At 37.6% G+C, this 16,634-nt stretch overlaps 1 protein-coding gene across 16 annotated transcripts in view; it reads right to left on the bottom strand.

Annotated features, from left to right (window-relative positions):
- The window catches only part of FAM13B (family with sequence similarity 13 member B), an 86,537-nt gene that overhangs the window by 55,106 nt on the left and 14,797 nt on the right, over positions 1 to 16,634 (bottom strand). For 15 of the 16 annotated variants that reach the window (XM_038552250.1, XM_038552252.1, XM_038552251.1 and 12 more), the window contains exons 2-6: positions 6,171 to 6,337; positions 4,726 to 4,917; positions 4,040 to 4,252; positions 2,881 to 3,058; positions 2,439 to 2,580 (exon numbers count right to left, since the gene is read on the bottom strand). In XM_038552250.1, coding sequence (XP_038408178.1) covers positions 2,439 to 2,580; positions 2,881 to 3,058; positions 4,040 to 4,252; positions 4,726 to 4,882 — 690 coding nt within the window. In that variant the 5' untranslated portion in view covers positions 4,883 to 4,917; positions 6,171 to 6,337. The remainder of the gene's footprint in view (positions 1 to 2,438; positions 2,581 to 2,880; positions 3,059 to 4,039; positions 4,253 to 4,725; positions 4,918 to 6,170; positions 6,338 to 16,634) is intronic. The other variant, XM_038552261.1, reaches the window with a different exon arrangement.

A 16,634-nucleotide genomic window follows, 5' to 3' on the forward strand; every position in this document is an offset into this window, starting at 1 on the left:
CAATTTGGCTTGTTACTGTTTCCTTAAAGTTTCTAATACTTGAAAAGAAAGAGAAAAGAGGTGGGGAGAAGGAAAAGGGAAGAAGGGAAAGAGGGAGAGAAAATCAGACAAAGATACAAATGCCTACATGAAGAAAACATGAAAAACTAAGGAAGGTCTCAACACCAAGTATTTTAAAAAGACTTATCCATAGAAGTTCACAATAGTACAGAAACTGTTTTTTAAAAACGATGGGCTATCCAGAAAATAAAACTATTAAATTCACATTACCAGAATCAACACCTATAAAAACTAATGAAAATTTGTATGGTAAACTAACTTTCAAGAGATGCTGCTTCTTAATCTAAAAGCAAATGAGGGGCAGCCTGGGTGGCTCAGTGGTTATGCGCCACCATCAGCCCAGGGTGTGATCCTGGGGACCCGGGATCAAGTCCCACATCGGGCTCCCTGCATGGAGCCTGCTTCTCTCTCTGCCTGTGTCTCTGCCTCTCTCTCTCTCGCTCTCTGGTTTCTCATGAATTAAAAAAAAAAAAAAAAAAAATCTTAAAAAAATAAGTAAATAAATAAAAATAAAATAAAAGCAAATGAAGTCACCCAATGTGCATCAATAAATAATGACCATAAAATTAATCCTCAAAACGTGGATATATACAAGTGAAAAGGGGAGCTACTAATAATTACATGAGAAACAAATATAAACCAGAACTCTTCTGAAAAAAAGGGGTATACTATCATCTTTTTTAATGGAAATCAGTATACTAAATCAAATTATAATGTTGCATCCATACAATAGGGACCTATGCACATGTAAACAAAAGAGTATGTTCTCTATATTCCAATAAGAAAAGAATTCCATGGGCAACCCATGTGGCTCAGCAGTTTAGCACTGCCTTCAGCCCAGGGCCTGATCCTGGAGACCTGGGATCGAGTCCTGCATTAGGCTTCCTGCATGGAGCCTGCTTCTCCCTCTGCCTATCTCTGCCTCTCTCTCTGTATGTGTGTCTCTCATGAATAAAAATCTTTAAAAAAAAAAAAAGAAAGAAAGAAAAGAATTCCACAGTACACTGTTAGCTGACATACTTAAAAAAAAAAAAAAGGGACGCCTGGGTGGCTCAGTGGTTGAGTGTCTGCCTCTGGCTCAGGGCATGATCCTGGAGTCCTGGGATTGAGTTCCACATCAGGCTCCCTGCATGGAGCCTGCTTCTCCCTCTGCCTGTCTCTGCCTCTGTGTGTGTGTGTGTGTGTGTGTGTGTGTGTGTGTGTGTCTCATGAATAAATAAAATCTTAAAAAAAAATAAAAATAAAAAACTGAGCAAATATTTACTTTGCATAACAAAACTCTAAAAAAACATACATAAAAAACTAATGGGCCAAAGGAGTGGGTATGGGTAAAATCAAGAAATTTCACTATTTTACTTCTTTTTTTTAACCAGGTGAATGATTTACTCATAAAAAAAAAAAAATAGCAGCCCCACCCCATGTCCAAAATATAAGTAACTGCATAGGTTTTAACCTAATAGAAGTTTTTTGGGGACACCTGGGTGGCTCAGCGGTTGTGTGTCTGCCTTCGGCCCAGGGCGTGATCCTGGAGTCCTGGGATCGAGTCCTACATCGGGCTCCCTACATGGAGCCTCCTTCTCCCTCTGCCTATGTCTCTGCCTCTCTGTGTCTCTCATGGATAAATAAATGAAATCTTAAAAAAAAAAAAGTCTGACAAATTATTTCACTTAAGTGCAAAAGAAAAACCTGCACACAGACCTAAATTACAAATCCTAAAACATGAAAATTCTGAATTAATATGGCTTTACAATAAATTAATGACTCTGCATCAATATTCTCATTTCATGAAGGAGAAAGTAATCAGGTCCTTGTACCATCTCAACCATTAACGCATAGCAGAAAAACAAAATATAACGTAGCCAGAGAAATGGATGCTAACTTTCCAAAGACATAAAAGTTAAAAAACTACCGTGATGCTTCCCAGTAATGACAATGATTGCACTGCTCTATTGACTTGTGACTTTAATCCAGAAAAGCTTCCTATTTTTAAAAGTTTGTGTGAACTTTGTATTCAATCTTTCCCTCCCCCTTCTATTTCTCACCCTTTGCCTACATTCCTCCATGCTGGTTCTTCACAAAAGCAAAAAAGAACACCCTATTCTTACAAAATAAACAATGCTTAAGTTAGAAGAAAAACATACAAACCCCACAAAATATCTCAACATATACTCTGCTTTCAATGCCTTTTCCTTACTATTCAAATTGAGAACAAGAAAAAAATCACATTCATATATTACATGGATGTGTCACTCCATATTATTACATATAATAACCAAGAGAACTGCTTTGTTTAGTACTTTAAAATTTCACCTGAGTTTGCGTCAAGCCCTAAAGAGCATATTCTTTAAATATGCTCCGAGTATTTAAAATATTCTCACCTGTTCAGTAATTGAACTCAAATCATTAGATGAGAAATCTTCCTCTTCATTCTCAAAAAACTCATAGTAATTTTCCAGAAGTCCAGCCATTATCCTGCTCACTATTTCTTGTTCTTTCAGATCTTCCACATCTGTATAAATGCTACGAATAAAAGTCCACATTGAATTGAGAGTCCTTAAATCAAATACACGTAAAATTAGAAGACAACCAATGACTCACTTTATAAACCTGAGCAATTTATGTCATTCTGTGCCTCTGTTTTCCCATCTGTTAAGCCTACCTAATTTGTACCCTCTTCACAGAAATGCTGGGAGGATTAATCAGATCTACTATAAAAAATAATGGTTTACCAAGCAACCTATGATTCTTGGGAAATAATATAATGACTCTATTTCACAAATTCAATTTTTTTATTACATAAAAATTTCTGGAAAAACTTACTGGAAGACATCTGGACCAAAGACAGCAGCCAAAGAGTTTGCAGACCAAATTTCTTCATGATGTGATGCTACATTGGCTAAAAATCTACACAGAAACTTTAACAAACTGTAATTAACAGGTGGAAGCTGCTGTAAAAGGAACCTCAACTTTCTTCCAAATTCATCTTCATTATTATAATCTATAAAACATAATGACAGGTTTTTTTTTTAATGAAGTAAAAGTAAAGCTCAGATATTTTGCCAGGTTCACATTACTCCACCCACATCACCTTTTTACTATTAACAATTCAAAACCTCTTCACTTCCTCCACCAGAGGCCAAATGCCTTAGAGCTTCGCATTTCACTTAGGTGGAAGAGAAGAGTTGGAGAGAAGGAACTCAACCCCTCAATTGCTGAAGGATGTTTTCCCCTCAGTTACTCATCGGTCCAAACTCTCTAATTTAATTACTTTTCATTCTCATCATATTGCCTCTTGCATGACTGTACCTGTGTTTTAAAAGCAGTGCCAACTACAAGAAGTCAAAATGCACTGGCCAATGCTAATCAACAACTATGAGTGAATAAAAATGATTTAACCAGCACCACCAAAAATCTAACCCAACAAATACAAATCAGCCTTTTTCTCCTTTATTTGAAGTCCAATGTCCAATTTGGTATTTTACTTCCTTCAGGCATGAACCCAAGCATAAGTTTCAAGTATATTCTGAATCTGGAATCAAAGTTGTCTTCTGGTTTTTGCTAGAAGCTCTATCAAACCAGGGATAAATAATATCCTATAGTAACATCATCACTAAGGAACAGCACTGGCTATTATTGGAATAGTATGCCACACATACCACTTTATATGTATTTCTCTTCTTTCCCAACCATCCTATTCCTTATTCTTGTCTCTTGCCTTTCTTTCTCCTCCCCCTCCTTAACCTTAGCTTAGGTTTCTTGACCATCATAAAAAAAAAAATAGTACTACAGAGATCTAAGAAATTGCCATTCCTGTAGCTAGACCATATAGACCCAAAGAGCGTTAAGTCCCCAAATGGGAACATAAGCAATTAATCTCAGAACTATTATAATTACTGTTTACATGTCAAGATTTCCACAAGATAAAAAGACTTTGAAATTAATGGTAAAGGACTGATTGGTAAGAATCAAATTAGACTACCTTGAGAAAGCTGCATCAAGTGAATATGCAAACTGCCAGGGATAACAGGTTCAGGAAGTTCCTGAAGGAAAAATCTAAGAAGACTAATAGCTGAGGGAACATCTGCTTCCTTAACCAAATCCACCTCTTCTCCGCTGTCGTATCTCTGCCGAAGCCACTCCACTGTCTCAGCATTTCCATTGACTTGAAAAAGTCCTTGTTGCTCCAGACCTCCTAATTAGTTGACAGTAAAAATTAAGTAAGCTTCAACTTCAACTACCTGGCCATATATATTCATTTTCCAATCAACTTAAAATATTCATACATTTGAAAAGTCCTTCTTGGCTCTCCTGATTGGGCTAAACACCTTCAAATCACACATTTAGAAACATACTATCTCTGTCCTGAGAGAGATTCTATTTTATCCACCCCACCTCCATTAAAAATATTCATATCACCATCCCACTAAAAAATGCTCTATGCAAAAAAAAAAAAAAAAAAAAACACACACACAAAAAAAAAAAACACAAAAAAAAACTCTATGCTGGGCATGTCTGACTTTATGTAAGAAACTTCTTTCATTTTTCCTTACTGTATTTTGGACTTTCCATACTAGAAAGAAAAAAAGGAAAAAAAAATCCAAGGTCAAAGGGATAAGCTGTGTTTATTAAAACAAAGGCTAGCCCTCAAAGTAAGGAAATATATACCATGTTCCTCAATATAGTCCACAACGTGGCGGACTATGAACGGAACCTCATTGTCTGGATGTCCTCCCTGCTGCAGCTCATCAAGTGGAATTCCAAATATTTTGTTAGCAAGAACGGAGTTGCAGTTACTCAAGGAAGGGGAGGAGCTCTTCCTCATATCTTTTTTGCAGCCAGAAATCAAAGCTGTCTTTTCTGCCAAATGAAAGACAGAGATAGAGATAGAGAGAGAGAGACTAATAATCAACAGATGACAATATGCTTAAATACATTACAAAAAAAGCTTTACACCTGAATGTGTTTTCATCATTACATATGTTCCTGTTGTCAGACCCACAACATGTTCTACAAATAAAGCTCAATACAATCATCCAAACATTTTCTCTAGTATGTATAGTTAATTTTGAAAGCTGCCTTCAGTGTTTGAACATTTATCAAACAATAGCAAATACATCATTAAACTTAACAAAGGACATTAATGTCCCAAAGACAAATTAAGGGGCAAATGTGGCTCCAAGAGGACCTTTATTGACCAAGCTTATTGACACAGGTAAAAAAAAAATCAAACCCAATCATTTCTGCATTGTGCTATCTGAAGCCCATCTAATCCTGTAATTTATAAACACCCAAAATAGGAAAGAATCATTTTTTATAAAGTGATAAATAATCACTTTTCATCAACAACAGGCTAGTAAGAGCAAGATTAACCAGTTCTTCTTTCTACATGACAGAGCAGCCACAATACATTTTTATAAATGAAAGAAACTTTTTGGTTTTAGACATCAACTTTCAAATGAGAATGTTCTTTCATCAAGCCTGCTATTTCATTAATTATTTCAAAGAAAAATGTCCATAGCCAGTCTTGTTCAGAAGAAATAAGTTATTTGTCTTAACTTCGTAGGAATAGCGATCAGTAAAACAGTGAGAGAAAACAATGTTTTGAGTATCTGAAGCACAGAGAACAAGTAATCCCAAGAAAAAATTGTTTCCTAAAATAAAAGTTATTACTTTAAGTGGGAAATGGGTATTTTGAAAGAAAAACCTTTCAAAAGTTATGTTAACGAACAAAATGACACCAACTGGGCTGGCTTTTTTGATCACACCAGAGAAACAATTCCTTTTCTCACCACAAGAAAGAACAGAGCAAAAAAATAAAACTACTCGATATTCTAAAGTTTCCAAAAATAACTTCTATATTTATTACATAATAGCCGTACCAGTGGATCAAGAGTGTCACACTTACTTACAGAAACAAAAGAAATTAACTTAGGGGAAGCAAAATGCCATAAATTTACATAGCTTTAAACAAGCAAGACCCATTCTTCAACATATCTAGTGCCAGCTAATAACTACAAAACCTCAAGTTAATAATCAAATAGCAACAGGAGATAATCTCCAAATTTTTTCTGGATTTATACAGCACAAGAGTTATCATTTTAAAAACTTACCTTTGAGTACTTAAACACCTAAGTTTAAAAAATGGCTTCTGCACCAGCTACCCTCACTGAGCAAGCATTCTTTTGTCATTTATGGCTGTTTGAGATTATGGCAGAAGATCAGCCTGTAGTTCCTCATTGAAGAAACGCAGAACTCGATCAGTACTTCAGCAGTTAATCTAGAAGAAAAAAACAATTCTTTTCATTTTCCAAACCATCTCTTACTATGAGAAAGGACTAGAATAAGCAGTGAAATCCATTTAGGGAGGGCACCTACACTGAAAATCATTCTTCGGCCTCAAAATTTGCCTGTGACCTAGTTAGAGGGAAAATCTTGCACAAGATTTCAAATTATGATGGCCAACCTGGACAAGAATCTTTCTGGTAAAAGCAAATAAAGGAATTGCAAAGGAGAATCTTTAACAGTACAAACCTTCAGAGATTACACCACTCAAATAATCCATTTTCCTCAACAGATTCTTCATTTGAACACATATGAGGACCCACCCATCTCCACTGGGTCCCCACATACTCAGAACAAAATGCAGAAACATTTTCAGATCATAGAACAGAAGAAAGGATTTTAAGCTTGGAAAAGCACTCTATGTACTTTATTATTTTCTTTGTATACAGCAAATATTTTGTTTAGCAAGAATGTAGTTGTCTCAACTTTATGGCTTGGAGAAACAATAGCACATGCTGGGAAAAAAGCACCAAAAATGTTGACGTTCAAGTATTAAATACACCATCCGATAGATGTGAACCTGAACAACTTCCATGTCTTCATGTCTCTAATGTTAGGTTTCCTTTATAGAAGAGTAATACCTATATAGCTGTTTAACTGAGATAATACATGCAGGTAGTAGAGAACCAATTTTCTCTCTTTGTATTAAATGTTAAAAGGCTAGCAAACAGACTGAAGAGAGAGATCTGTACGACAATACATTTAATATATGATCTCATCTGTGAATTGTTGTTTCATCACCCTCTGTGAGTTGCAGTAATCTACTTTAAAAATCTTCTAATAAAAAAAAATCTTCTAATAAGCTCAGGAAACTACCCTCTAGCACTCTACTCAAGAGTCCAGGTAAGCAGAAGAGTATTACCATTCAGTGTGGTTTTCAAAAATAAAAATGTCTTATTAGTAACATATACGTCCAGGAAGAACATGAAAAATGGAGAGGAAGGAAAACCACATTCCTACAACAAATCTTCAGTAGATGATTACTTTCCAAACATCCTGAAATGCCTGCTAAAACATGTAGGCTATTCATCTGAAACACAACTTCAAAGTTAAGTTGCAGTAGATCCTTTAGAGAGGTTAATTTCAGAGATAAAATGTTTAACGCACTTACATTAAAGTCAGGTTGATACCTTCACAACAAAAAGAAAAAGAGGATTTGCTTGATGAACAATAAATGAACACTCATTAGAAGAGTCTTGTCAGAGGCAAGTTCTATGTATCATTAAAATGGGTACTCAGTGTTTCTGTATCTTGTTAATGAAACCAGGAATCAGCACCGTGCATATTTAGACTAGTATTTATTTTTTTTTTTTTTAATTTTTTTATTTATTTATGATAGTCACAGAGAGAGAGAGAGAGGCAGAGACACAGGCAGAGGGAGAAGCAGGCTCCATGCACCGGGAGCCCGACGTGGGATTCGATCCCGGGTCTCCAGGATCGCGCCCTGGGCCAAAGGCAGGCGCCAAACCGCTGCGCCACCCAGGGATCCCTAGACTAGTATTTAGTATTTAGACTAGAGAGTGGCCCAAAATAACATTTCTGCAAAATGCAAAGTAGTTTTTGACTTTATTTAATACTGTTCCCCACTCCTTGTCAGAGCTTATATCATGTAAATATTCCCTTCCTATCTGTAGTGGATTCAACTGTGCTCCTGAAAAAACGCATGTTCACCCAGGACTTCAAAATGTGAACTTATTTGGAAATAGGGTCTTTGCATATGCAATTAGTTAAAGATCTCAAGATGAAAGCATCCTGTGGGGCGGGGGTGGGGGGGGTGGGGCATGGGTAACTCAGGCCTCTGCCTTCTTCAGTTCAAGTCATCATCCCAGGGTCCTAGAATCAGGCCCCTGCTGGGTGGAGAGCCTGCTACTCCCTCTCCCTCTGATGTTCCCCCAGCTTGCGTTCTCTCTCCTCTCCTGACTCTCTCTCTCCTGACTCTCTCAAATAAATAAAATCTTAAAAAAAAAAAAAAGAAGTCATCATGGTTTTAGAATGGGTCCTAAATCTAATGATTGGTGTCCTTATAAGCAGAAGACAAGACACACAGAGAAACACAGAAAGGAAGAAGGCCATGTGAAGATAGAGGGAGAGACTAGGAGTTATGCTGTCATAATACAAGAAACACCAGGAGCCACCAAAGCTGGAAGAGGCAAAGGAAGATTCCTCCCCAGAAACTTCAGAGAGAATATGGCCTTGCCCACGCTTTGATTTTAGCCTTCTATCTAGCCTCTAAATTTGTGAGAAAAACAACTTCTGTTTTAGAGTTCTGTTTGTATTAATTTGTCATGGAACCCCTAGAAAATTCATGTGATATCTAAACTACAAAATCTAATTCTCAAAGAAAATAGTGTCACGTACCATAGAAAAATGTCCCAAAGAGATGTCTGATGAAATGTCTTAGCAGACAGGATCAATAAATGCAAAGAAAGCAGCTAATCAATAAAAAGGCTTGACACAAGAGATTACAATGTGCACACTTTCAAAATAACCAAGGATTTCCAAAAGCACAATTTTATTATAAATCAAAACAGCAAAACCATTTTAAGACTTTTAAAAATTTTAAGTACACTGTACCACCGCCCGCCAACATGGGACTTGAATGTACGACCTCAAGATCAAGAGTTGGGTACTCTAATGACTGAGCAAGCCTGGCACCCCTAAAACAGCAAAATAATCTTATATACAAATGACAGTTGCCTCCCACAGTGCTAATGACGAGTAAGAAACCATTTTGAATTTTACATGATGAGACAAAAGTGATTTAAAAAACCTCAATTAAATACCAATTTTCAATAACAGTGGGTGATAGGTACATTCAGTAAAGCGTACCTTCACATACCAGGCTATCAACTAAGGAGCAAGATATTGCTGCATTCCATTTAGTCCCACTTATACACACACACATATATATATGACAGCAAGATATACCTTTTTTAATAGCACAGAATCTTTTAAGTACCTAATAAAATTATCAGAGAGGGCTGGGGTTTTTTTGTTTTGTTTTGTTGTTGTTTTTTTAAAGATTCCATCCATTTATTCACGAGATATAAGAGAGGCAGAGGGAGGGCAGCCCTGGTGGCGCAGCGGTTTAGTGCCACCTGCAGCCCAGGGTGTGATCCTGGAGACCTGGGATCGAGTCCCACATCAGGCTCCTTGCATGGAGCCTGCTTCTCCCTCTGCCTGTGTCTCTGCCTCTCTCTCTCTCTCTCTCTGTGTCTCTCATGAATAAATAAATAAAATCTTTAAAAAAAAAAAAAAAAGAGAGAGGCAGAGGGAGAAACAGGCTCCCTGCAGGGAGCCTGATGCGGAACTAGATCCTGGAACCCGGGAATCTGGCCCTGAGCCAAAGGCAGACAGATGCTCATCCACTGAGCCACCCAGGTACCCCAAAAGGGGCTTTTTAAAAAAGGTAGCAGGCAGCCCCAGTGGCTTAGTGGTTTAGCACCGCCTTCAGCCCAGGGTGTGATCCTGGAGACCCGAGATCGAGTCCCACATCAGGCTCCTTGCATGGAGCCTGTTTCTCCCTCTGCCTGTGTCTCTGCCTCTCTCTCTCTCTCCGTATCTCTCATGAATAAATAAATATAATCTTAAAAAAAAAAAAAAAAAACAAGGTAGAATACCAACATCAATACGATGGACAAATAACTGAGCTCTTACAATAGGCCAGGAGCTATTTTTTTTAAGATTTTATTTATTTACTCAAGAGAGTAGGAAAGAATATACAGGGAAAGGAAGAAGCCAACTTCCTGCTGAGCCAGAACCAGACATGGGGCTCAATATCAAGACGCTGATAGGGGGCAGCCCAGGTGGCTCAGGGGTTTAGCACTGCCTTCAGCCCAGGGTGTGATCCTGGAGACCCCAGATCGAGTCCCACATCGGGCTCCCTGCATGGAGCCTGCTTCTCCCTCTGCCTGTGTCTCTGCCTCTCTCTCTGTGTGTGTGTCTCTCATGAATAAATAAATAAAATCTTTAAAAAAAAAAAAAAAAAGACGCTGATAGGATGACCCAAGCTGAAGACAAATGCTTAAAAGACTGAGCCACCGAGGCACCCCTTAAGGGCTTTAAATGTATTAATTCCTTTATCCTTACAACAATTCTATGGATGCAGATACTTTCATTATATCCATTTCAGTGACAAGAAAACCAAAAAAAAACTGAGAACTTTCTGGGGTGACAGAAATGTTCTATGTCATGACTGTGATAGTGGTGGTTACATGCATAATGCACATGTCAAACTTACTGAACTGAACTTTTTTTTTTTTTTAATTGAACTGGACATTTAAACTGATGAGTGCTACGGTACATAAATTGTTATTGCGGGCAGCCCCAGTGGTGCAGCGGTTTAGAGCCGCCTGCAGCCTAGGGCGTGATCCTGGAGACCCTGAATCGAGTCCCACATCAGGCTCTCTGCATGGAGCCTGCTTCTCCCTCTGCCTGTGTCTCTGCCTCTCTGTGTGTGTGTGTGTGTGTGTGTGTGTCTCTATGAATAGATAAGTAAAAATAGAAGAATAAAAAAAAATTGTTATTGCATATAAATGATACTTCAAAAAAACTGAAAATATTAAAAAGAAACCATACAGGGATCCCTGGGTGGCGCAGCGGTTTAGCGCCTGCCTTTGGCCCAGGGCGCGATCCTGGAGACCCGGGATCGAATCCCATGTCGGGCTCCCAGTGCATGGAGCCTGCTTCTCCCTCTCCCTGTGTCTCTGCCTCTCTCTCTCTCTCTGTGACCATCATAAATAAATAAAAATTAAAAAAAAAAGAAACCATACAAATCAAGACATAACATCACTTTAATAGGTTAACAAATACCAAGCTATTTTCATTATAGGGTATGTCATTTTTAAAATGTACTTCCCCATCCAAAAAAGAAAAATTAAAGATCTATTTTAACCAATTTCAAGAACCTATCCTATTCAGCCCTAGTAAATTATCCAGCACATTTAGAAGCTACTACATTTTCTATATCGCATTAAGAAAAATTAAAATTGGACTGAAGATAAGTCTTTTCAAAGCAAATAATGTAACAGAAAACTAATAGTAATAAGATTTGATCTGTGATACACAAATAAAGTTTTATCATTCTGCAAATAAGCAATCTAAGAGCAGCATCTGCCACGATAAAACCTCTACATTCAAAATGAGGAGAAAGGAACAGGAAAATTCACTTTTGCCCTAAATGCTTTTGACAAAATAGGACGCAATTCACACAGAAAAATTTAAAAGAGGTACCTTAATAATTGCTAATGCCAGAAAGAAAAAAAACATCCTATCACTTGTTTACTATGAGAGAAAAGCCAACAGGGAGCTGGGCCTCAATAAAGACGGTAAACTTTGGGAACAGAAATTTAAGTATGTAGACAATTACACTGCCTAAGTCAATGAACCAAAGCTTAAGACAAATAAATTTACCCCTGCTCCACACATTCAGCTTTTCATTAGCAAGCTCTAAACATTTCATCAAAGCACCTCTTTCATTCAAATTGAACAAAGATGGCTCTACAAAGATTCCCAAAATGCTAAATCAGTGTGTTCCTTCCTGATGTAAAAAACTGAACAACGGGGGGATCCCTGGGTGGCTCAGCAGTTTGGCGCCTGCCTTTGGCCCAGGGCGCAATCCTGGAATCCCGGGGTCAAATCCAGGGGTCAAGTCCCGTGTCAAGCTCCTGGCATGGAGCCTCCTTCTCCCTCTGCCTGTGTCTCTGCCCCCCTCTCTTTCTCTATCATAAATAAATAAATAAATAAATAAATAAATAAATAAACAAACAAACAGACAGACAGACAAGGCACTAATTTGTCAGAAACCCTTAACAATACACCCAACAAAAAGGAAGGCTGAACAAATGTCCCAAGAGCACATAAAGTTACCTGTCATGTGTTCATAGATGCTATTTTGATCAGGAAAAACACCAAGTCAATTAAATTATTAAATTCATATTGACTATGCCATTAAGTGACTATAGTATAAAACAATTCAGTATTAGAAATTTTTTTAAGTTAAAGAGCTATTATTACACTCAAAAGTTTAGGAACTTCTTTACCTTAAAAAACAGAAAAAAAGAGTATGAAATACTTCTTGTGACAATTTTTACCCCTATGCCTGAGGACTTGTTCACCTGAATGCACTTTAATATACTACTTGAAAGTACAATCTTCCTCCGTGGTGATTTTACAAAACTAAAATGAGCAATGGAATTAAGCCTATTTTGTAAGACAACAGTTGCCAAACTATACTAGATATAGCACATATACTTCAAATACTAAAACTCACTAAATGTAACCCATTTTACCTTGAGACAGCTTATTATTCCTCTCTTATTTAACATACTCAAGCAAAAATTGGTTGCCCTTGGAAATAAGCTATTGGTAAACAGCCTGGTTCATTCTGAAAAACTCTCAAAAGGGTTTCATGACCACAGTCAATTATTTTATAACCTCCAACCACGACTTCAAGCTATTCCAATCAAAACAAAGTAATAAAACCAGAGGGAGATGAAGTCTCCTGTAACTAAGTCCCCTCATCTCTTCTCCTCACTAATCTCCTCAAAACTAAAATCTAACCCAAATCCCCCTGGCACAAAATTCCACAATTGTGTTCCACTGCCTAGAGTCCTGGACCCCAAATTATTGATAAGGGAAAGAGACAGGAATTCACTCTTCATTTTTGTATTATATGCATATTTCTAAAGTAGAGTAGTAAATAATATACTAGTATATTATACATAAAATAAACATACACAAAAATAACTTTAAGATTAAAATATACATAAAAACACAAATTCTAGGGCACCTGGGTGGCTCATTTGGTTAAACATTAGACTCTAGGTTTCAACTCTGGTCATTATCTCAGGGTCGTGAGATCAAGCCCCACTTCAGGGCTCCACCCTCAGTGCAGAGTCAGCTTGGGAATTTTTCCCCCTTCCTCACTTTCCCCCTCTCCGTCCTCCTTCCCTCTCAGGCTGTATCTCTCAAATAAATAAAATCATTAAAAAGTAAACAAAATAAATAATTAATTAAAAACTGTAAATTTTACTACTGCTACACACACACATTTTTTTTTTAAAGATTTTATTTATTTATTTGACAGAGAAAGAGAGAGACAGAGAACAAGTAAGTGGAGCAGCAGGCAGAGGGAGAGGGAGAAGCTCAGCTGGGAGCCCGATGCTGGGCTCAATCCCAGTATCTTGGGATAATGACCTGAGATGAAGGCAGATGCTTATCCAACTGAGCCACCCAGGCACCCCCACATGCACACTTTAATATATCATCTTGTCCTTCCAAAGTACAAGAGCATCTCATGACATCAAAAAGCAAGCCAATTAAAAAATGAGCAAGGGACCTAAACAGACATTTTTCTAAAAAAGGCATACTGATGGCCAACAGACATGAAAAGATGCATAACATCAGTCTAATCGGGGAAATGTAAATCAAAAATACAATGAGATATCACCTAACACCTGTCAGAATGGCTAGTATAAAAAGAAAGAACACAGGTTGCAAGTACACAGACAAAAAGGAACCCTCCTGCACTATTGGTAGGCAAATAAACTGGTGCAGCAACTATGGGAAATAGTATTCCTCAAAAAAGTTCCTCAAAAAATTAAATACAGGAATACCATACAATCCAGTAATTCCACTCATGAGTATTTACCCAAAGAAAAAGAAAACACTATTCTGAAAAGATACATGCAACCCAATGCTTACTGCAGCATTATCTACAGTAGCCAAGACATGGACACAACCTAAATGTCCATCAGTCAATGAAGAAGATGTCGTGTATAGGGGATCCCTGGGTGGCTCAGCAGTTTAGTGCCTGCCTTCGGCCCAAGGCGTGATCCTGGAATCCTGGGATCGAGTCCCACATCAGGCTCCCTGCATGGAGCCTGCTTCTCCCTCTCCCTCTGCCTGTGTCTCTGCCTCTGTGTGTGTGTGTCTCAAGAATAAATAAAATAAAATCTTAAAAAAAAAAAAAAAAAAAAAAAAAAGATGGGATCCCTGGGTGGCGCAGCGGTTTGGCATCTGCCTTTGGCCCAGGGCGCGATCCTGGAGACCCGGGATCGAATCCCATGTCGGGCTCCCAGTGCACGGAGCCTGCTTCTCCCTCTGCCTGCATCTCTGCCTCTCTCTCTCTCTCTCTCTGTGTGACTATCATAAATAAAAAAAAAGAAAAAAAAAGAAAGAAAGAAGACGTAGTGTATATAGGCAATGAGATATTACTCAGCCATAAACAAAAAAGATCTTGCCATTTGCGACAACATGTATGGACCTGGAGGATATTACATTAAGTGAAATAAATCAGAAAGAAAGACAAATACCACACAATATCACGTGTATGTGGAATCTAAAAAACAATCAGAAACAGATTTGCAAACAGAATAAAATGGTAGTTGCCAGGGGTTGGGGAGGGGGGTGGATATGGGCAAAAAACTGGAGATAAAGAGGTACAAAATTCCAGTTACAAAATAAATTAAGTCACAGAGATGAAAAGTACACCATAGGGAATACAGTCAATAATAATGTGATAACTCTGTAGGGTGACAGATGGTAACTATACTTACTACAGTGAGCATTTCATAATGTATATAAATGTCAAACCACTATGTTGTACACTTGGAACTAATACAATATCATGTCAACTATACTTATGTTTAAAAAAAAAAATAGTGCCAGTACCCTCACTTCTGAGACCAGTGACCTAGAGCACTATTTCTCTCACTTGTCTGGGGATGGGGAGGGGCTTTGCTCAATATACAAAGTACAAAGCCACAACCCCAATCCAGTATCCATTGAGAGTATGGCTTGAACCTCTGTATGTTTAATAAGTTCTTCAGGTCATTATATCGCTTAGAAATATTTAAGAACTTCTGGTATACAAACTTAACCCTAAATTCCATTGCATGGCCTACAAGTACTTCACCCACCAGTACAATCTCCCTTCCTGCCACTCTTTGACCTCACTCTACTCTCCAGCAATACTAAGTTACATGACATTCACAATCTACACTTCTCAGGCTCTACACGTATCATTTTTTGTGCTTAAAGCCATAACTCTACACCATAATCAACCACCACTCTGACCAATCCTATCTTACTCACCAAACTTCTATTGATCTTCAAGTCCAATTCTAATTTCCTGTCAAACCTTGCCTAATTGCCAAAGCAGTTCTCCTTCTCCTTTGCTCCAGATGGACCTTACCTTTTTAGCAGTACCATAGAATTTAAAAGTATGTCTGTCTCTCCATAGATAGGATCTGTGAAGGTAGGAACCCTGTCATTTCATCTTTGTAACACTAAACACCTCACCCAATGCCTGACATACAGTTTTTTAAATATTTATTGAATAAAGACTTTATTCAATAAATACTGTCTATTCAAAGTTAAGATTAACAAGGGGAATCTCCTTACATGATTAAAAACTAAATAAAAATAAATAAATAAAAATAAAAATAAAAAATAAAATAAATAAAATTAAAAAAACTAAATAAAACATCAAAAATGGCTGCCATATCTACTTTCCACAATAACAATAAGCAAAGATAATCAAGTCATGAAGGGAAAGCAACTATTAGTTATGAAAATATCTAAAGCACTTTACAAGTTATTTCTCACACCTAGAATAATTCTGTGAATCAGACACTTTTACATATATAAAAAGTGAAAGTGGGGCACCTGGATGGCACAGTCAGTTGGGCAACTGACTCTTGTTTCAGCTCAGGTGATCTCAGGATCTTAAGATCACGAGATCCAGGCCTGAGTGGTGCTCCATGCCAGCAGAGTCTGCTTAAGACTACCTCTCCCTCTGCCTCTGCCCCTCTTTACCCTGTGCTGTCTCGCTCACTCTCCTCTCTCAAATGAATAAATCTTTTTAAAAAAGCGTAAGTGGGGATGCCTGGGTGGCTCAGTCAGTTAAGCATCTGCCTTTGGCTCAGGTCATGATCTCAGGGTTCTGGGATGGAGCCCCACATTGGGCTCTCTGCTCAGTAGTGTGTCTGCTTCTCCCTCTCTTTCTGTGTGATCTCCCTGGCTCTCTCTCAAATAAATAAACAAAATCTTTATAAAAATAAAAATAAAATTTTAAATATAAATTTAAATTTAAAAATAAATTTTTTAAATAAATTTTTTAAAAGTGAAAGTAGTATGAGCCTCAAGTTACTTACCTAACTTCAAATTTATAAATGGTGATGCTAAAATATGCTGCTGAATCTACTGCACATCTTTCTAACCCAAGTGAC

The sequence above is a fragment of the Canis lupus genome, chromosome 11, assembly GCF_011100685.1.
Source record: "Canis lupus familiaris isolate Mischka breed German Shepherd chromosome 11, alternate assembly UU_Cfam_GSD_1.0, whole genome shotgun sequence".
Taxonomy (NCBI): Eukaryota; Metazoa; Chordata; class Mammalia; order Carnivora; family Canidae; genus Canis; species Canis lupus.